This window comes from Bombus impatiens, unplaced genomic scaffold (assembly GCF_000188095.3).
Source record: "Bombus impatiens unplaced genomic scaffold, BIMP_2.2 scf_0487, whole genome shotgun sequence".
Taxonomy (NCBI): Eukaryota; Metazoa; Arthropoda; class Insecta; order Hymenoptera; family Apidae; genus Bombus; species Bombus impatiens.
The window spans coordinates 2,436,628-2,459,590 of NT_176906.1; the positions used below are offsets into that span (position 1 = coordinate 2,436,628).

General features: G+C 36.9%; 1 protein-coding gene across 1 annotated transcript in view; it reads right to left on the minus strand.

Annotated features, from left to right (window-relative positions):
* Window positions 1–627: 627 nt before the first annotated feature.
* Window positions 628–22,963, minus strand: part of LOC100744905 — a 220,509-nt gene continuing 198,173 nt past the window's right edge. The window contains exons 3-9 of the mRNA XM_012387838.3: window positions 20,939–22,963; window positions 17,002–17,127; window positions 16,345–16,455; window positions 15,226–15,412; window positions 9,548–9,729; window positions 3,266–3,506; window positions 628–2,710 (exon numbers count right to left, since the gene is read on the minus strand). The exon at window positions 20,939–22,963 is cut by the window's right edge and continues 13 nt beyond it. Coding sequence (XP_012243261.1) covers window positions 2,463–2,710; window positions 3,266–3,506; window positions 9,548–9,729; window positions 15,226–15,412; window positions 16,345–16,455; window positions 17,002–17,127; window positions 20,939–22,963 — 3,120 coding nt within the window. The 3' untranslated portion in view covers window positions 628–2,462. The remainder of the gene's footprint in view (window positions 2,711–3,265; window positions 3,507–9,547; window positions 9,730–15,225; window positions 15,413–16,344; window positions 16,456–17,001; window positions 17,128–20,938) is intronic.

The window sequence follows — 22,963 nt, forward strand, 5'->3', positions numbered from 1 at the left end:
TTAGTTATTTTAATTGCAAACTTTAATCTTTTTCATTTTTAATTATTAATTTTGATCATGGCATATTATTTTTATAGTTTTTATGAGTTAAATCCATAATTTATCGCTACATATACCTATCTAAATATTTCTAAAACTTTTTAAAGGAAATAAGAATTCTTAACATACATATAGATCCTTTAAAGAAATTTATATCGATTGCAGGGTGCCGAAGAAAAATCGCTATCGTACATGTATATTAATGAATAAAATTAATGGAACTATTATAATTATTTAGATGCCTCGCTAGGAACGTAGACATAAAAACTTTTTAATTAACATTTCAGAATAGATTATAACGTTTGTCTGTGCCTTCAAATCTTATTGTAAATTATAATATTATGAATCATGTCCATATTTATTTTTTAATATATCCTTTTTATCATATCTTCCACGTTGTTTTTATCTTGTATCATCGCTCCTAAACTTATACTTTTTTCTCGCTGTTGTACGTTATAAATGAATCTATTTACACAGTTTTGACAAAATCCGATTGATGACCTCATATGTTTAAAGTGATTAAGTAATTCACTGATCTATGGTAATCAAAGACCAAGAAAATTGTTTATAAAAAAAATAAAAACTGCGTGAATTTACGACAACGTTTACTGACAAAAAATCTTCTTACAGTAGTTGAGTTTACATACAATAATTTGCATTTTTTTGGGGGCAGGGGTAACAAAGAACGGCAGGCAAAAAAAAAAATAGGAAAAGAGTATGTATATATGTGATCGGATCGCAAAACTACGCAAAAAGTAACGCCACGATAAAGTCTAAAAAAATTGACAGAATCGCTTCTCTTCGATATTATAGAAGCGAGGTCGGGATTCTCGAAGAGATGAGTCGACGTTCCATTTTAACGTACAAAACTTAATAAAACAATCAACCGACAATGATGGGGCTTTAATCGGCTCTAAAGGGAAGTTCTCGTAATATACATATCGTATAAAAAGAAGAAAAAAAACGTACGAAGATATCACAATCCAGAATAATAAATTTACACGCGATTTCTGTGCTTAATTCAGGACCAATCGCCACCCCATACGCATTAAGAAAGACTAGAATGATTAAGAATATTAATCGACGATTGGAAACTTATAAACGTACGTGTTTAATAACGATTCGTTAATAATGATACGGATAATAATAATAATCATTACAATAATTCTCGATATAACTACGATGAGACGATCAAGAAAAATTGTTCTTCTGTTTTTTCAACTTTTTTTTTTGATTGACACGACGCGTTTATAATAATGCGAGTTTATGTACAATGATTATAAGTGAGAAAAATACATTAGACAACTTCGTTGGAAAACGATGTACGTCGATCGTTTTGCGTTGTCATGAGATTTATGCGATGGGTTGCGTAATTGATCGTTTACATATCGGAGTTTTTTTTATTTCAAAAAGTTTTTGTTGAATGTGAGCAAAGTTAAACAATATGGAAGTTTTTCTATCACCTTACTTCTTCGTTTTTTCCTTTTTTGTGTGTGTTTGAATCTTGTTATAATATTGTTATTTTATTCTATCTAGTAAATCATGTTTGTTGCATTATGTTGAACGAAAAACACCGATATGAACGAACTTTCGACGATTGGCGCATTAATTGAAGAAAATGACGCTAGACATAGTGTAGTAATACTAAACGAAATACTTAAGAGAATCTTAGACATCTTCTCCGCGTTGAAAGAAAGAAACAGTAAAGAACGCCTGTTATCCCTAACTGTACAGACTGCACGTTACTTTACCATCGTATTTGCATTGTTAAATCATCCTTCTCGCCTCATAATTCGCAATTTCGTCTTCGTTTTAACGATAAAATCACTCTCACACACATATGCTATCGATTGTCTTTCCATAATTTTACGTTCGATGCAAAATATTCTTCACCTTTCACGAATCTCATAACATATCAGCACTTTTTTTTCTGAAACCCGTATGCACCCGTATCACTTTTCACAGATTTGTTTGTCCTAAGTACATAGAAGTGATATAAAAAATTAGAATCATATATGGACGGATCCTGATTTTCACATCTCGCAACAGATATTTGGAATTTTTACGAATTCACAAATTTCACGCATTACCAGATCCATGTTGAGGCAAAAAATCTCTCTCGACCAGCTCCGCAAAACCGCGCAGATTACCTCATACAAAGAGAAACATCATATTCCATTCACATTCACGCGTTCCACAAGCATCGATCAGTTGTCGATACCTTTCGAATGGATCGAAACAACCAAACTTACGATCAAAATTTCACGAACTTGAAATTGTGCACCTGTTCAAGACAGAGGATCGATTATTGGACATGAAACAATCGTGTTTATGAACCGATGGTCCAGAATGCTCGATTATATGTGACAAAAACGAGCAAACGACAGAGAAACGATTTCCAATGAATCTCTATTGGATGATGCTCAATCGGTGCATTCTGAGGCGAAGCTCTCGAGATCTACGTAATGTCCGTTCATATTGTCTTCGAGTAACTGCGCCAGATCCCTCCTTAGAGTCTGGAACTCCGGCCTGCGGTCTGGATCAGCCTGCCAACATCGGGATATCACCCTGAACAGCTCGCTTCGACAATGCGAAGGTCTCTCCAGCCGATAACTGTTCTGCACGTTTCGCATCACTTCTCGTGCCGTCATGTCCGGGTACGGTGTCGAACCTGCGTTAGGGAAATTAGTTCTTTTGTTATTGATAACGTTGATAATATAATAGGAAAAATATCTCCAATAAGATATCATTAAATATTTAATTAAAAAAAATTGCAATACTTCTAAGTAACATCTTATATTATGATTCACAAAGATAAAATAATGCATTAAAAAATACATATCTGTTTTATAAGTTGTAAATTATTAAGACAATTAGTTAAATGGGAATGGCAAATAGAAATAAGGGAATTAAATAATTACTTAAATATAAAATAAAAAATGAGGAAATGATAGAATATTAATAGGACTATGAAAGTATCAAGAGTAAAAGAGACAGAGAAATAAAGAAAAGCGAATGAGCGAACGAATTAGTTAAGAATTAGAAGACAAGAGTCGACGAAGAGTTAAGATTATAGAAGTAAGGAGAAAGGTTGTATTATTATTTTATCGTCAATATTGTTACTATTATTTCATTTATAAAGTAGTCAGACTTAACATTAAAGAAATTTGGAACTGTGATAGGAATATAAAATACCAAATTCGAGAAATCAATGATTCACACATACCCAGGGTGACGATCTCCCACATCAAGATCCCGAAGCTCCAAACGTCCGTCTTAGTGGTGAATAGCGAGTAGATCAATGACTCGGGCGCCATCCACCTTATTGGCAACGCGTTTCTGCCGTGTCTCGTCTCGATCACTTCCCCATCTTCGTTCGCAAATCTGGACATACCGAAGTCGGCGATCTTGCACAGCTTGTTATGGTCCACTAGCACGTTCCTCGCGGCAAGATCACGGTGGATGATCTGCAAAATCGAACAAAAGCACACGGCTCGATCAACGTTCCTCCATGAGACAGTGACCGCAGGTGGACGTCCTGTTACGCAACCGCACTATAGTTACCACATCGCATATACAAGGTATCAAGTGATAGAGCGAGCAAAGTCGAATCCTCGAACTGGTTGGATTGTCGCGTAGAAAAGTCTCAAGACCTCTTCTACCACCAAAGGTATTCTTCGACGACGGGACTCGACGAATAGATTTTATGACCCGCGGATTCTACGTTGCTCGGCTTCGTAATACGGCGGCAGAGACACGTTATTGCTGATTATTTATTGTACGTCTGATTTATCGCGTGTTCGTCGTACTGTTATTCGCCGCGGAAGCCTGAGCTTGATTTATTTTACGTTCTCATGTGGCCAGCCACCGCGGACCTCGTGAACCGTGTGCTTCAATGGAAATTGCTTGGCGTACCGGTAAATACGCGTGAAATTTAATTGTCGTACGACCTCGACGCGTCGATCAAAGTCGGTGATGATGTTTGAGCAACAATGAAAGCTTCGATTAAACTAGTGAACAGTACTGAACTGTGTTGCAGACTTTCGTCATAGATGATTACAGGTTCAAGTCTCCGGGGAATATTCGAGGAAATGGTACAATCGTTATATAACACGAGTTTGGATGCAAAGCCTAGTCAAAAGTGTAAATGGTAGAGTTTCTTTTAGTTAAGAACCTATCGTTAAGAACCTATCAGTTAAGAACCTATCGTCGGGAGAAAATATATTTAACATAGCAGTAGCAATTTTCTCAAAAGCTATTTTTGATCGATTAACCGATCAACAATGTTGATCCGCGTACATACATACATTTCTCCGACCTTAGAAGATAAAATGGACCATCATCAATGAATCACCAAAGTCTCCATATTGAAAATCAAAGTTACACAATAAAAACACGCTATGAATCATCTTATTACCAATTAATTAACAGAAATCTTTCACAGAATAAACAGCAGATTATTGTAACTTTCCAAGAAAATTTTGTTTCAAAAGAATATTCAAAAAACTTTGAAACAACACGGAAGAGTACGAATTAGGCTGTCGGAAAATCGGCTGAGCGGGCTCTCGCCGTTCGACCGTGGCCGATGCTAATGAACTTGCGCTACTCAATGTCAAGGCGAGCTGGATATACATACGTCTTTGCCGTTTCTTTAATGACTTCATCTTCTAGATTTATAGCGCGCCGCGCGACCACCGGTGCAAAACTCGAACGCGAGTCCATTTGTCGTGTCGACCTGCTCGTGTTTCTGCCCGCTCCTCAACGTTTTGTACGGATGAAAAATATATTTTCGCGACTACTTGCGCGTAACATAAGATACCAGTGTATCTATGGTATGCCGGCGTTACCGTATCAGAAGAAAAAAAAAAGATGAAATATCAAGAAGCCAAGCGATTTGTATTCCGATCACGTTTAAGTCACGTTCTCGTGATAAATATTTTGGATGCGTGTCGTATAATTGATAAATAATCTAAAATTGTTTCATTGCTTACGTATTATTATCTTTATTACACTGACAGGAGGAAATTTTGCTTTTCCAGCTATCGTTTTAACTGTCATAAATATCCTCCGTTTGTTTTAAATTTATCTGTGTTTGTGTCTTTCTTTTCATTTTTATCTTGAACTTGTCGAAGACTCGCGTTATTTAAAAAATGTCAAGTGAAGAAAATTTCTAAAAATTATAATTCTGTAAAGTATTCTCGATTCTATGATGTTAAGTTTCATCCTTCAATATTGAGAGGAAAGACGATAAATAATTCAGAATAAATATTTCCCCGGATGTATATCCGTATTAATTTGCAACCGAAACAATACCTCCACGGTTCGTGCGAAGTAAGCATAATGATCTCGATCTTAAACCAATAAGCCTCGCTGTTTCGAGGCTTTAAATCATTTCATCTCGTTCGTGCATCAGCCGTGGCTTCCACTTTCAATTAAGGGTACTATGTATGTCGGGAGAATTATTGGAGGAACAATTCTTGAGAAGAATTTCTGCGAACTCGTATATAATCTTTGATTGAAATCGACATCCTGACTCGGTTGCTCTTTGCCCGTCCTTCCAACGACGAACATAGCATACTGATTCCAATCGAGACTTCGTTCCCGCTGTTCGATGCCTCGAGCAGCCTCGCCGCGTGCATCTCCATCAACTGAATCATAACCGGTCGATGATGATATTTAGCTATTTACCATTTTTTACCTTGCTACTGCATTGTCATCGATATTCGATAAAAGAAAAAGTCTGCGTCGCTGCGTTATTCCAGTAAAAGTGTCAGGTTGATCGGAAAGTTTTGTTGGTTCAACTTTTAGCAGGACGGAAATTGCTTATTACAATCGAAACCTTTTTTATCTAGTAATTCATCTGAGTTATATCTATCCGAGTATTAATAATTCATTCCTCAATTGCTTAATCTATATGTATATATTTTTTCAGCGTCCAGTATTTTATGGTATATTTTTGTCTATAGAAAGATTCTCAGGAAAGAAAAGGAATCGATTGTTTTAATTAAAATTCCTATTAATTAGTCTTTGATATAATATTCTAGCAATTTATTTAGTAAATTTAAGTAGTAAACTGTTAGTTTCTTATTTTTTATTATTAAAGTATTCTCTTAATGCATTTACAGTCTGATTCTCAGAAACCTAGTTATTCTCTTTTGTAAAATAGTTCTATAAAGTTCTAATGGAATTATTTGAAAGCGTAAAAAGGTTGCGATATCTACCTTCATGCAATGTTTCTGCCTGACATTCGTCTAAGGTTCACCTTATTATAAAACAACTTACTCATCAAGTTTTCAAGAGTAATTAATTTTCCGAACAAGGCGCAACATCACCTTCATTTGAAAACTCCAATCATTTTGCAACACATACGAAAAAATGATTAAAATACCTCGTGACTCATGAGCGTTCATGTTCGCACTATGAAGTACATGATTTGTTATTCTAATACGTCGGCAAAGGGAGGATTATGGAATAGATGACACGACAGAAGCACGAACCAGTCAGATGAATTATGGAAATGATGCAGATACATGTTGGTTGCATCGTATGCTTGTATAAAAAGTTAAGTAAACCAGTTGCTAAGGAATGTTTCATACGATGCAAAAACTTCATCCATAACGAGTAATATGTTTTTAAATGAATTTTTCACACTCGAGAAGATAACGACGAGATTCGAGTTGCACCTTTTAAACGATGTTATAGCTAGCAGAGATAGTTAACGTACAGTTGAAGTTTAAGGCACGTTTCTCGCGGTTGGTAGAGCGAAAAAGAACCTTGATGTTCTCCATACCGGAATGTACACTACCGTCTTCCTCCCGATGAGTAATTATCGTCCACTAACTTCAGAAAATTAGCTTTCACGCGGCAATTCTCCGAAGACGATTACGTGAACACCATTCGATATTCGTAGAAAATAATTATGAACGGTTCATTCGATATTTGCCCTTGTAAGAAACAGCGTGAAATTATTCTAATCGAAGGTTTACCATCGATAATATTCCTTCTATAGTTGCTTCCACAGAGATGAATTTCATTTTTGCGCCATTGAAACTGACTATTACGTTTCGAATTATTAAACATGTTATAAAATGAAAAAAGTGAAATTTAGGATATTGTGTACAAAAAGAAGCTCCAAAAGATATATTATTCGAATATTTACGCAGGGCTATAAAGAAAACGAACAATAATTTAGAATGTTGACTTGGACTTCGAGTCACGATACTATCTCAAAAAAAGAGTCCATTAAACGTCGTTGGATGCATAAAAATGTCTGTTTTATGGTTCCGAAGCGAATCACGTGCCTTCAGCAAGGAGGTTAGAACCGTAATATTAAACGCGCTCGTGTCACTCTACGGTTACGGCGGCATTATCAGCTTCGAGTCACACGTTTTTTGGCTTGAAATTTCATAAATCGACAATAAACATTCGACACCTCTGTCAGTGCCCCAACTTGGATCTTAGCATGATTTAAAATGTGTCCGCGGATGCCTAACTAATTTTTTTAATCTACGTAACCGACTTGGAACCATAAGATCATTTTCAGTACTCTACATTTCTAAGATTTCGATCTTCATAGAATCCCAATTTTCTTCAGCAATATTTCAACAACGAGATTTTATTAACATCGAACATTTTCTTCGATCAATTTGTCTCGACAAAGTAATACAATTTTTTTTAATTATCCAGTTTTTAAATCACCATATTCAACATCCTTTCTAAAATTATTAATTTTTTGTAAATCTAAATAATTGAGCTACTTAAAAGTTGGAAACTGGTTCACCGTCGAATAAATTTCATCAGACACGAGACAAAAAGATATTAGGTCTTATGCTAACTTTCTTACAAGGAAAGAACTCGCTTTAATCGACACAAACTTCTTCGCGTATTCCCGCTAATATAAGTTTATTGCTGTTCACACCAACTTGGGGTTGTAGGATGATCGTGTCAGAATTTATCTCATTTGACCATGTCATCCATTTTTGCCCACTGACACAGATTCACTGGTGAAATGATCTCTGGTCCCGCGTCTTTCCGACGCTAAGAAAATATTTGACGTACAAATACCACCGGCAAGCTGTTTGTCATGTCGTCGCTTTTTCACTCGCGACCTTCAGTCGTAACGTATAGGCAACCTCGAAGGACGAGATATTCGGTTTTTAATGCGGGGTACTCTTTTGACGCGTAGATGTTTTTGAAACACATTGGAGACTTTAAAGGCGATATTTTGTCGTTTCATTATCTTCGTTATTGAGAAGCTTCGATTTATGGCGAGTTTATAAAGCTTTGTCAGATTAAAGAATATACTACGTGAAAAATACACTACGCGAAGAAAGGAATTTTCGCATAGAAAAAAGTATGAAAATGTGAATTATAAGAGACTAAATCAAATAGGAGGCGGAGGGGGGGGGGTGAAAATGAAAAGAAAAGAAACTTTTGTACAGATACAATTTGGAAACGTGGAAATGTAAGAAATTACATTAAGCAGGATTGTAAATTTGCAAAAGAGGAATTTTTGTATAGAGAAAAATTTAGAAACATAAGAATATAAGAAATTAAAGGATGTAGATTTGAGAAACTGAAGCTTTGCATATTTTGCGTAAAAAGGTACAGAGAAAAATGTTATATTGATTACGAAAGAGAACTATTTCATCTAAGTTAATTTCCAATTAAGTTACCAAAAATACTGAAAGTTTAATCATTGACATTCTTATGAATTAATAAATTTGTATGACATTTACGAAGTCTGAATCTTTCCTTTGTTGTTGCAGGATGAAATGCAGTATCGATTATAGATTTGAAAAGAATTAAGAACAAGATCGGCATGGCACGAATATAACAACATCGGGGGTAATACTTTGATATAATGTTACAGTAAGTAGACGGTCGCTGTATCGTTTTGGCTTCGTCTCTAAGACTCCTTTAACACGCGAGCATGTAAGGTCATAATAAATTTTCGGCCAACACCAAGAAGCCTCGTGAGCGTAATGGAAATACAAATAAGGGGGGAATGATAATTTAAACGCGACCACGAAAGGGTACTTTTAATAATTCACAGATATTAAAAGCTGTACGCGACGCGATACTTACGATTTAACGTCCTTAAAAATCAACATGATAAAAATATTTAGCTCTAAAGTATTTCAGATTATTAATAGATATAGTATCGTTTAATCCACTTGACAATTAATTTCTCTTGAAATAAAAAATACAGAAAAGATGAGATGGATTTTTGAAACTATGTTTCTATAGTTTCGTATCGCACAAATTCACGTTTTCAAAATCTCCTATTAGAAAAGAATTGTACATTTAAGAGTTAAAATCTATTCTCAATTCATTTACACATCGTCATGATAATCTACAATAAATTAACCGAGGAAAAGTGCGAATAAAATGTCACGTTAATGCACAATTGCGTTAAGAAACACATACACCAAAATGATTTATATTAAAATAAACAATAAAAAAAATCAAAAGAAATATACATAGTAAAATCAGAGTACACTCTCACCTTTTTTGACGCAAGATACTCCATGCCTCTTGCCACGCAGTATCCAAAAACAGTGAGATCCCTAGAGGTGAGCGCGGCCGAGTCCTCACTGAAATTGTAGAAATCCTGCCTGGTGCGATGATCACGCAGGTACGCCAACAATTTCCCGTACATCACGTACTCGAGTATAAGATAATGAGGCTCTGCGAACAAGCATACACGATTACACAATTAAACGGTCTTAAAGCTTCGCGAAATTGCAGTTTGATCAGCATTAACTCGGTGAATGAAATAGCGCGTACGATGCCGTGCATGGGATTAGGGGACCCCATATGGTGAGAATACGAAGAGCTGTACTACACAGTGAGGCCCTTAAAGTAATTTAACCGGAGCACTTTCGGGCCCCCGTAGGTAGTATCAGGCTGATTGTAACATATGGGCCCACTTTTGCTGGCTGCACGAGCTCGTAACTTTCATATTAGGATAGCATTACCAGCCTTTAATAATTTTCGTTTGTTAAGGAGCGTTCTTTTCTACGAGTAGATTCGTTCCGCGCAAGACGATCTGTACACTCAGTCATAATATTTGCACGGCGAGAAATGTAACATGGCGAGTGGATAACGCAATCAAGATACAGTGAATTCTATGTTTGGTCCGGTTGTGTTGTTACGATGCTGTTACTGGGGCTAACAGCTGTACTCTTCAACAATGAATGTGCTTGCTGCTGTTATCATGTCGACAGCATTTGCAAACTTTAGTCAAATCTTATTCAAGGATTATAATGTAGAATATAGGAACTGATCTTTATTAAACATCGGTGTAGTTTTTTATTCTTTAGATCTTTATCAAATTACAAAATTTCATACAACTTCATTGTTTGATTAAGCAGTTCCAATTTTTAGCTTGCGGTATAAAAGTCATAAAATCTGGCGTGGAACATGAGAAAATTACGCAACCACGATAGAATGATCACAAGGACTCGATTGAAATCATCTTGGAGTCATATTTGATGATTTGTAAAATTATAGTAATCTAGGTCGTACATTTTGGTCTTTCACACAATGTCTTGAATGAAGCCTCCACGATTTTGTGATTATTTTTCCCTTATGTTTCTACTTTTCCAAGGAAGAGATAAAATTTCAGTAATGTAGTGTCTTTGATATTTAAACATGTTATATACTAATTCAGCTTAACTAGTTGTTATCCAAAGCTGCTACAGGGGAAATAAAGTGTAAAAACCTCGATGAAGCTTTTTTGAGACGGTCATCCTAATAAATATCCTCAATCTCGTATTTCAGAAACTGATCACCGCTAATTTAGAAATAAATTACTACCGACATCAATAAATGGTAACGAAATTCGTGTTTCGCACCTGGGCTAATCGGATTCTGAACGAACGAGACGCCGCTACAACCCCTCAAAAGGCAAAAATTTGTCACCGGTAATTGGCGGTGGTGACATAATTAATGTCACACGCGATACTTTATCGAAGAGTATCGATCTGTCGCGAGATCAGAAAAATACGACACTAAGTGGATCCTTACTTGCGCTCCTAATTTATCCACGATAAAGTATTATAGAATCTCCATGTTCCATGTGAATAACGCCGAGTCTCGATTAAACCGTGAAAAGAAGAAGAAGAAGAAGAATAAAGCGGAGAGAAGAAAAACGTCGGTATCATCAAAAGAACTCTTTTAAGGATCGTGAACTCTGAACACCAGGGATGTCAGAAATTTTTCAACGTGCCACAGATTTGTTTTTCAAAGGAAATACCTAAGCAAACTGACTAATTACTGTCACACCTTTACCTAGAAATACTTGCTTGAATTACATTTATCTTCTTCTTTTTATTGCTGATGGGAAATAATGCCAAATATTCTGCTAAAGTTCGACACAGCAGTTCATAAATATTTTTCCATCCTTGAAGACAGTCACAGTCCTTTTATTTAGTCCCTCTTTTTAATTTGTTGAAAGGGATCCTTTTGACAAGAATCGGCCGTCAAAGGACGAAAACGTCGCTCGGAAGGAATTCGAACGCGCCCACCATGACCGAAACGATAAATACGGGGGGCCAGAAATTTAGATGCCGTAAATCTTGCCAGTAGGTTCACGCAGGCGTGTTTTTTCTTCTACACACGTCGAACGTAGTCGAAGGACTTTCGGGGTGGTGCATCCCAAAACGAACACGCCACGTCCTCCATGGACCTTGAGGGTCGCCCACAATTATTAGAACCTTTTACTTCAACTCTTTCTTTATACGACCATCTCAAAAGAATATTTTTCTTAAAAGAAAATTCTTCAAATATTCATCAATAGACTGTGGATAGTTTATGCATCTATGAAAAAATGCAAATATACACAAACTTACACATAATACAACACATAATATTTGTAATAATCTTTTCTAACTTTTGCAAGTAGCTTTTACGAGTTTTTGCACCATTATCTCCTAATCATAATTTAAATGAATGATCGTTCTATATGAAACCAGAAGGTGTCGTGATACTTATAGTACTAATACATTTTCCATACAACTATCAACATATAGCTGACAAAACTATCATAAATCTCATACAACCTAATATAGTATCACGAAACCTACAATAATTTCTCTTCGAAAGCTTATCGTACGTAAAACCTAATTTTTCTAAACGTATCGAGAAGCTATTTCCCAGAAGGGATTACATTTTATACTATTACTAGACCAGCTCTGTGTGCATTAGCATACAATCGCGAAAAAGACTATTCCGCGCATAAATATCAAGGGAAGGCCGTAACGACGTCAAATCCAGATCGACGTCCAAGCGGACCGATCGTATCAATACCGGTGTATCCTCTTCCGAACCCCGCTACGAACCATCATTTCGCCGACTTAATAGACGTATTGTGCCACGAGGATCGTCGCCGTGGGGACGCGTATGGAAATTTATACGATGAGAGCGACGATACCGACGAGCTTCCAACGAAAGACGTATAATGGGCCTCCCTCTTTGAAATCTACCATGACTAAAACTTCGAGATTGTCTCGTTGCTGTTTTTGACGTCTCAACCATCGGATTTGTCATTAATGCAGTTGTTGATGCATATGCAACTTAAACTGAGAAACAAACTTTTAGTTCTATATCTAATTGTTTGTTTATTATTCTTCTATTTATTCTCAAGATTCGATACTTTGAAAAATTCTTCTGATGTCCCTGGCATTGGATTTGTTGACAGTGAAACATATTTATGCAATGATGCGGATATGCAGTTTTGAAAAGAAGAAGAATTTTTGCCATCACTTGATCGTTGATCTGTTTATTCTCAAAAATTGATTCTTTGAAAGATTCTCATCGATGCTGTAGAAAGAATTTTTGAATTTCTTTTTTTCAACGGAATGGTACTCAAAGAATACTCGGTTTATCGTATTGAAACAGCTGGTCATTCTTTTATTGTCCGATGCGATTGTGTTTCGTTGCGTTCTTCGTCGCAGTTTCACGCGTTTCACTAACTGCGCACAATCGACAACTGGAAAAACGAAAAACACGACGGCAATTCACTGGTTTATCCTCCCATCGAGATAATTGCGACCATCCTATGTCGATGTAATAGCAATTTATTATACCTCAATTAATCAGACAATAGTTACAACCCATACGCAAGCAAATAGCTTTTAACCATTTCACGCTTCGACTTTTAACGCACCACGAACTTGCACGATAACGTTGTAAAATAAAATTGCCTTTCCTCGATGTTTCATAATCGATACTCGTATCACGATCGGTATGTGCTGAACTTAGCAAAAATGTATTTCACGCAATTCGCTGAAGTTGGTAAAATTCACAAATTAGCGAATTCCATATAATTTCTTTACACAATACTTTATTGTACGTTATTTCCAAACAAACCATTCAGAAGCGAAAGCAATCAACTTCGCTTTTCATAAATGTCTTAATTTCATTATTCCAGTTCAGAATTAGTTTTGCCCTTCTCAAAACCCAAACTATTTACTTCCATAAATTGATTCACTGTAAGAAGGTGACACAAACAATCGTAGATATAAAAAAAATTCTTAAACAACACAATCTAACTTTTTTCCACTTTTTAATACATAATATTAACCAATGTATCTTCTTAACAATTCAAATACAATAACGGATTGTATTCTTTATCGCACAGTGTCTCTTAGTCAAAGAAAAAAATCGAATTCTAACATTGTCGCGATTATCCAACCGATTGGAACTCATTAATCCTTCCTTCGTGGTGACTCTGCGGAGGCAGTTCTCCAGAACTATTACTCAATTACCTGCAGGATGATCGCACGTAAACAGCGAGTCCTCCTCCGCTGGTACCAGCGATCGATCTTCCTTTTATTTGCAAAACAATAGTGCACGCGTGTAAATGATTACGGTGGTCGGTTGAGACGGAGACGAAGGAGAAAGAAGACCTATCATTGCTGACTCAATGACGAGGAATGCATCTCTCTTGCGATCCCCTAACGACGTCTTCAATATGCATTACGCCGTGTTTCACGGCGATACGATCTGTGGATGGTCGTCGAAAACAGGGAATCGTAAATAATTAAAGATGCGCTAGTCGGCGAGATAAGCGCGATTTCAGAGGCGACTACGATCAAAACCAGTTATTGTGTGTAGTTTCGTAGTCTACGCAACGCAGGTGTGAATTACTATTTAAGCCATTAATTCTCGGGAAACGCGATGTCGTTGAATAACAGTGAAGAGCGAAACGAAAGAGATTGGCTCTTCATTTTGGGATTGAAAAAATCCTCACGACTAGATTTTTATACGTTTATGGAAAATTCGAAGGCACATGCGTGAATGCACGCGATTTATGTACAAAAGTATATAAAATAATCGAAGTAAAATACTCGTTATAATATTTAGTAAGTGAAATAAAAATTAAGTTCCATTTTTTTGGATATATTCATAGAAATAAAAAATTGCATAGAGTCTGCAGTATCGTCATCACAATAGGAATATTAATGGAGACGTTATTTTATGCGATAGACGTCAGAAAAAGACCGAAGAACAATCGTTTGACAACATGGATGGGTTGGAATGTAACTTTTCAAACAAACGAAGCCTCTTCTTACAATTAGAATCTTGATTACTTAATCATCGTATTTTGCAATCTCCGTAAACGAACTGCCACTTAAAACTCCACTAGTTTTTGTAAAGCTAGTCGCTGACGTTTACACAGACAAGGTCAGGAATAAGTGACTCGTGAACTTGGTAACAAAGTAATATCTGCCGGACTCGAATGCGAAAACAACACCTGCGATATTTATTTAACAAGTACTGAGTATTCCATTTCCAACACTCCATCGCATTCCTTGTGCAAATATAAGGATGGTTTAAGAAACGAGATATTACCATTTTAGACAAATTACAAAAATAAGGAATTCTTTAATAGATTTTTTCTTACACATTAAATAATACCTTTACTTGGACTTTTCTTTGTCTTCTTTATAAAAGCATTAAGGTAAGGAATGATATATTGATCTAAGAAATGAAGAACTACCTTTATTCATATCATCTCTTATACTAATTACAAAAATAAAAATATTTTTAAGAAATACTTCCTCAGATATTAAGTATTTTGACATTATAATTGAGGTGTTGTCTGTGCACATATTAAATGACATGATTTCGAATTAAAAACTGTATGAACTATGTTGAAATTAATTTAATTGAGCCTACCTTGTTCTGTACAGCAACCTAGAAGAGTTACGACGTTCGGATGGCTGCCAAGTTGCTGCATGATTTCGAGTTCTCGAACCAGATCCTCCTTCTCTCGTTCGGAAGCACCTTCTTTGACGGTTTTGACGGCTACTAACCGGGTCGTTCCTTGATGACCAGTCAAATCGTCGGCTTCAGCCTTCCAGACCTAAACGACCAAAAAATACAACGTGAATTCGACTTTCTAATAGGATTTTAATTATAAACTCCATCTTCTGCGTGAAACTAGGTTTTAGCGTTCAGAATTGCATACGATATTACACGTTAGACAGAAAATTATGTAATAAATAAGTATTACCTAACGAATGTCTTTTGGTTGAAAAACATACGTTAGTAGCAATTAAAACAGTATTAAAGATCAGTACACTAAATATTGCAAAGTAATTTTCTCGTTAGATATATCTTAGATTCTAATTCTTACAAAGTATTTCAAAGAAAAGAATCGGTAATGTATAAAGAATTCTTATACAATACAGTTGTATAATAAAAGAATTCACATGTTGCCGACAATCGACAAGGTATTCACTGATTATTTGCTTAATAAGAAGCATAGTTCCACCTAACCAGTATTCCAGGAATCACTAAATCAAAAGTAATTCGAATGTCTATGCAAACAACAACTGTTTATTGAACATTTGAAGTCCATTATATCACCGCGAGTTCCACGGATCATTACATAAATGATAAACAACGATCTATCTATCGTCCATTGAAACACATGAAATCAATAAACGTCCGTAAAATCGTCATACGATCGAACAATTTAATACACACTTAGTAAAAATAATGAATAATAGATTAAGAAATTTAGTGAAAAAGATAATAAAGAATTTAATACAAAGAAAAACTAAATATGCATCATACATGTATAATTTTCTTTCCTCTACTTTTTATTAATGAGTCACTCTCGCCAATAAATAAATGAATAAAAGAGTGTTTCACAAGAGCGCTTCAAGAGTTGTAACCGAAATTTCGCAGGCGGCGCGCGTTTCACGTTAACGTCGGACGATTTATTATCGCCGTCTCTCGCCTGAGGACTCGCTGTTCCTGTTCCGTTCGAGGGAGAGACTAACGCTTTACCTGGCCGAAGTTTCCTTGGCCGAGGACCGTCTGTAACCTAAGCTTATCTCTAGGAAACTCCCATCTGGATTCTTGCGACGACGGAGGCGGTGGTTTCTCCGCTTCGTGACACTAAACAGAAAAAGAAGACTGTATTGAATCGCGAACGATAATTATTTAAAAATGCCTGACGAATAAATCTGAGGCCGGCCAGTTCCTTTTGATGTACCGCGACTCCGGGCGAAAAGGTGAGCAGAATGGCGTTCTGCGTCGTGAATTATCGTTTCTTCGCGGCGATTATTTTCAAATGAACCATCCAAATAGATGCAACAGCATGGAACTACGCCGAAATGGCCGAGTATTATTGTAATTTATTTTCGTAATTTTTTATTCACTTACTTTAATTAAGTTAACCCTTGATTACCTTTTGTGAAAAATACATATGATTTATATAAAGATTTTAACAACTCTAATAACGTGTATAAATTATTCACGAATAGAAAAAGTCTTATCTGTTATGATTACTTTCTGATAAAAGTTACATTCTATCTTATGATTTTAAATATGTAACCGATTATCGTAGAAACGATAAAATTGAACACATAAATAATTATGTTATTAAAAAAAAATTTATATTCTAGTCATATGATTTAGAAGATACATAAGATATGCGACTACCAAGTGTTGTATCCTCGGAAGCTTCGTGATCGCCTTCTCGATGGATGTTTTGAAGTCACCATTTTCAAGATTCAGCGCGTCTTTCCGGCAGCTTATTTCCGACGATGTGTCCGACTCCTCCAGTACCTACGAAAAAATCAACGTCATCGTGTTGTACATGCAGTCGACAAAAACGATCGAGCGTGCAATTTACGAGAAACTTCGATTTCCTTCGAGTATTTTCGCAGCTCATAAAGTAATCGTGACTCGAGTAAAGGAATCGAGTCTGCAATAACAAGTAGTCATGTTTTATCGATCGTTTTGTTTATTTAATTACGAACGTTCGACAAGTAGCACGGCGTTTCGTTATATGAAGAATTTATTTATAGCCGCTCAAGAAATATGAATTTCGTGAATAACATCGATAAACATGAAAATATTATGAGAGTGAAATTGAAAATATGCAAAATACGAACGAACGTTAGGATGTCAACGAAGAAATATGTGTTTGACGCAAATACGAGAGAAAATACGTGACTGTTCGCACTTTTGCATTCGAAGATCATCTTTGTTACATTTACATCGTCTTTGAAGAAGCTGTTTCCTGCATACCACGATAAATCAGTAATTTTTCAAGACGAAAACACGACGTGGATAAAGCGGGACACGGGTAGCTCTTTATCATGGAAAATGATTAATTTACGTCAATACTTATCCCTACTTAAAAATTTATACATTTTTTATTGGTTGATTCTGAAAAATTCAGCGAAGTTGAATTCCATTTTCTTTTTTTCCTTTTTTTATACAATATTTTAAATTACTGCGATTTTTCAACGGTTGCAATTTAATTTTTTTCAACTTTTATGCTCATCAGAGAGTGCGCAATTAAACGCTTATCGAAGACAAAGACGCAAACGATCTTCGCATTATATAATTTACTTTCTCATTATTTCAAGACACTGTACTATCCGATAGATCGAAACACACGAAACGACACACTGTATTTTTACGGGAAAAAAGGCAACGGATTATTCAATCGATACAATGAACCTAACCATCGTGATCGGACGTTCATTACAAATCCGGTGAATCACTGGCGATCCTTCGCGAACCGTAAAAATTAGTCGACGACCGAGTTGTTGTGGCCATTCGCGGCGAGTTCAGGGACAAAGCGCGAAGAAATTTGCAAAAAAGCGATCGCGTCACGATGCCTGATTTGGTTTTCTACTCCGTCTATTTCAACCAAAAGATTAGTATTTACGTAAAAAGTAATGATATCGAGCGTTTTTCTTAAACGATTGCAGAGTTCTCTTCATATTTTTTTATAATAATAATAATAATAGTAACAATGAAGAAAGACTTATGTAAGACCCTCAGAAGGCAAACTGATCAAGTAAAAAAGAATCCAACTAACACTCGTCATACAAACTAATCTGACGAACCTTCGCCAAACCATTCCAAAATAGAAATGACTAACACACGTCTCATGTTTTTTATCGGCAGTCATACAAATATTTTCCTCGTCTGAGACCATTCAAAAAATTATGTCACAAATTCATTACCAACGAAATCTATCACGATCTATAAATTATCTGCAGAAACTCGAATAGTCGTATCGTTAACGATCGCTGAAGGCATTCGCTTCCTAGTACGCGCTTATGCGAAAGCATTTCCAGTTACAAAGGAGGAGGAAGTGGCGATCTTTCATTATGGTTCATTCAACGCGAACTCGGGGATACGCGCTAGCTCGATCTTAGCGACGCACAGTGTATCCAATAGCAATTCTAGTAAATAAAAAATAGTAATTAATAAGAGCCAGCTTCCTGTATCCTTTACTTGTAGCGATAAACATACGAATGAGTGATTATAGTCATAAAATTTACGAAATTCGAGATACAAGTAATTCTTTCTGTATTAGCATAAGAATAAGAAATTACAAATTCGTAATAAGTAATAATAATAAATTCATAATGAAAATTTATGTGTTTCTTGTAACTGTAATTAGACTATAAATTTTTATGCATTTCTGGGACATTTAGAAGAGCAAAGACGCACATAATGCTCATAATATTCAGAAGTGTATAAAATATGCAATTTTACACCAATTACGATATTTAGTAGATGAAACTAATTTCTGCTTGAGTTTTATGTCTATATTTGTTTTTCTAGAAATACGAAGTAGCATAAATAATCACAGTCTATTTATGATTTCATTAATTCCTTCAATTGAACAAGTTCCTCGACCTCGGGATATTACTAATTTCGACGTGTACGGAAACGTGTCGGTTTTTAGGGTAATTATTGAAAAGTGTCAAGAACACACACGCACGTGGATCTACTTTGCGGAAGATAACGAAAGTCTTGTCTGTTAATGGCCAGATGATAAATGCTCGCGGTCGACGATAATCCACGGGGCCAGCGTAACGGTACTTAAGTGGCACTGGTATACAATTCGCGTTTCGATTTAGCGATCATCGGCCAGATACGCTTTACGGTACACAATCGTAAATCAAAATTTTTGTCGGGATAATGCGGCTGGTGAGCAGCAGGCTCAAGAGGAAATTACACCGCTGGACGAGAATCACGGCGAATAAAAATGAAACGTTTAGCGGCTGAAGGATACCATTTCAAACGGCCACCCCTCGGCTACACGATTGGGAGCGTCGCTTTCAAACCGTCCCGTCGAACAAACCCGGGTAGGTAACCTGAGAGAGAAAATTTTCTAGGGGTGAGACTCGAGCAAGATGTTTTTATTTCAGGGCGTTTGACGTAAAAACTGCTCTGTCTAAAACGAAATGTTTGAGACAGAATTTGGAGAGAAATGTTTTTCCAGACATAGAAGTTTTGTTGTACGATACACTCATGCATAACGTATGGATGACATTATAATAGAATTTCTAAATCTCATTATACAACATTGAAAATATTAAAAAGTTCCTGGTTTCAATAATTTTATCTTTGATTAGTTACACTTTGCCAATTTATTACCTACTTTCATATATTAAGAACTCTGAATCTGGCAAATTATTTGTATTTCTCATTATGTTATATCAAAATTCTGCTCTTTAACCATAAAGAAGTATTAAAATCAATAAAAATGTACTTATCATGGTTTTCTCTTCCATACGATCATCACTTGTTATACGTGAAATGTAATCCTACAGGTTCAACTACTACGAATAAAGTATGCAACATTTTTTAATAAAAATCTAGAAAATCTAATACATCCATCTACTCATAGCACTCATGATATAAAAAATAATAGAAGATAACTAAAAAAAGAGTTACAAGCTTTTCTTTGATGTTTTAACAACTCGATCAGTAGACAAAAGTAGTGCACACAGTTCGAGATACCGGCCCAAAAATAATCAGGTCACTGACACCAACCTTGTTCCTACACCTCTGCGAACTTTCACGTGAAACGGAGTCTGGCCACTGGACCAACATCAAACGTCACTAGACCACTTTCATCCGGCGACCTATATTATATAGTACCTCTACAAATACTTTCTAATGCTGACACCCTATATTCACAACTCCGTATGTAAAGACTTAAAGTATTCTAACACCTGTAGACATATTCTATGAATATATATGATATGATATATGAAACATTCAAAAATGTCATTAATACCATTATGAGGCTGAGCAGACTTTGAAAACAATCTAAAAACGTATATAGTAATGACAATATATTTAATACAAGCATGTATTCCGCAAAAATCACAAAAATGTTTAAACAGTTAAAGATGCATTATATTAATTAACATCAATATTCAGTGGAGCCAGGCTTTAACGCCTATAATTAGCTGAAGATCATAGTCGTAACAATCGTATCTCATTACATTGCTAATGAAATTTCAACATATGGACATAAAAGTTTTCTATAGTAAGTGTTCAAATATTACTTATGTGAGGTACTGTATATCCACTTTAACCGAAAAAAAATCTCACTCACCTTACGATTCCTAAGTATCAGTCTTCTTAGAATTAGGCCAACGCCAACAGCGATTGGAAAGACGACCAGTGTCGCCAGGATGTAGCTCACCACGGCTACAGTCTCCTGCGATGCAATGGCATCTCCATCGTGTCTCTTCGATATCACTTCACTGATATTCACCGATTCCCTTGGACTAACCGATATCAATCCACTTTCAAAGAACGTCCTATTCAGTTCGTTGGAATACACAGAGGTGTTGTGTTCCGGCAGAATCGTGTGGTAATAAATTGGCCTGTGTTTCGTTCGATTGTTACTACTTCCGCCCGTGGATCCTCTACCTGGACCCGTCGGTGGAACCTGCGTGGTCGTATCACGATTTTCTTCCTGTTTATCCTTCCTTGTGCTTTCTGGGACGCGGATAGAATTCGTTTCGTTCGTAGCACTTTTCGGGGTAACCGTGTCGTTGGCTTTCTCGGTCGTTCTCGAAATCTCCGGTTGCTTCGTGCTCACCGGAAGTTCCGCTCGTCGTTCCATACTGCGGGAGAACGAGTTCACGGGACCAGTGTTGTTGAAGATATCTGAAGTGTTGTATAGATGCATTATAGGTAGCACGTCATCTTTGTCGGATGATGCGTCCTGAGATTTATCAGACAGGTTTCGGCCTCTAACTTCAGGTGACCTTTCACCAGACGCTCGCTTTCCAGTTTCTGTCGACGGATTTGTGGATATTTCTGACTTTACACCTTGCGAAGTCGAATCTGAAAACGGGGCAGGTTTCACTTCTGAACTCGGTATTTTCGAATCAGAGATTGTACTTTGGTTTTCGGGAATAGTAGAAATTTCTATTTGAACCGTGGTTATCGTAGTGGTCGGAGCATCCGTTGTAGTGAACGAAGTCGGTGCACCAGCTGTAGTCGTAGTTACAGTGGTGTCTTTTGATCTGTACATCTTTTGGATTTCCGAAGGATGTAGGTTAGACGTTTTAGGTTTATCCAGTTCGGTCGTTTTGATATCCGTCATAGCGGAGTCCGTTGGCTTCAAGGTGAAAGTTTCTTTCTCGACTGACGCTCGACTCGCTTCCGTGATTATTCTGGGTGTAACCGGAAAAACTGGCGCCGACATCGGCGTGGTACTCGTTTCTTTGGGCACGATCGTTTCGTCGGCCGTCGCGGTCACTGTCACGGTCGGCGAACCACTTCCGTTATTATTACCATTATCCGCACTACTCTCGTCATTCCTATCGGACGCGTTACCATTACTAGTGGGAACACTCTCGTTTTCACTCCCAAACTCGGTATTTTCGTCTTTGGCATCAACGTTCGTATTTCCACTTGGTGAAGTGACCACTTCTGTCACATTGTTTCCATCTTCCTCTGTGGTATTCACAGGTGTCTGAGGAGTAGTACAATCGATCGTTTCTTCCACGGAGGGAGGAAACGAGATCGTAGTAGGCGAAACTCTCTGCTGCATTGTTACGCTTTCCGCCGTCATATTTTCCAAAATGATACTTGTTCGATTCACATCAACTTTTGCTAACCTAAATCCTCGACCCTCCACCACATCCTCTACATTCTTCTCCTCCAAATTTTTCTTATCGCTGACCAAATAAGATCCGGACCCATTCACTTTACTTAAATTCTCTTCTACGATCTTGCTCGTCCCTTTAACTCTTCTATTGGATACTGTCTGCCCATTTGTTAACCTTCGTCTCTTGCCTATTACCGGGGGCACGGCGTCCTCTTCGGGACTTGCTCCAATTCGTTGATTGAGCACTGCACTGGCCGACTTCCTGAGAAACCTCCTGTCGTTAAACCCCTCCAAATCCGTATTTCTAACTTTAGTGTGATTCCAGCGGACGGCGCCTCGGTGGCTCGGTTCCGTCGGCTTCGTTGACCTCGGCCCGGTCTTGTTTACGCTGGTCAGCTGCACCAACGACGTTCTGTTGACCGCACGTTGCTGCGACTGCGGCGGCGCGACTGTAACCACTTTCCTCTGTCGTTCCCCCACCAGGTGAGCAGCGGACGCTCCACCGGCTGCGGCTGG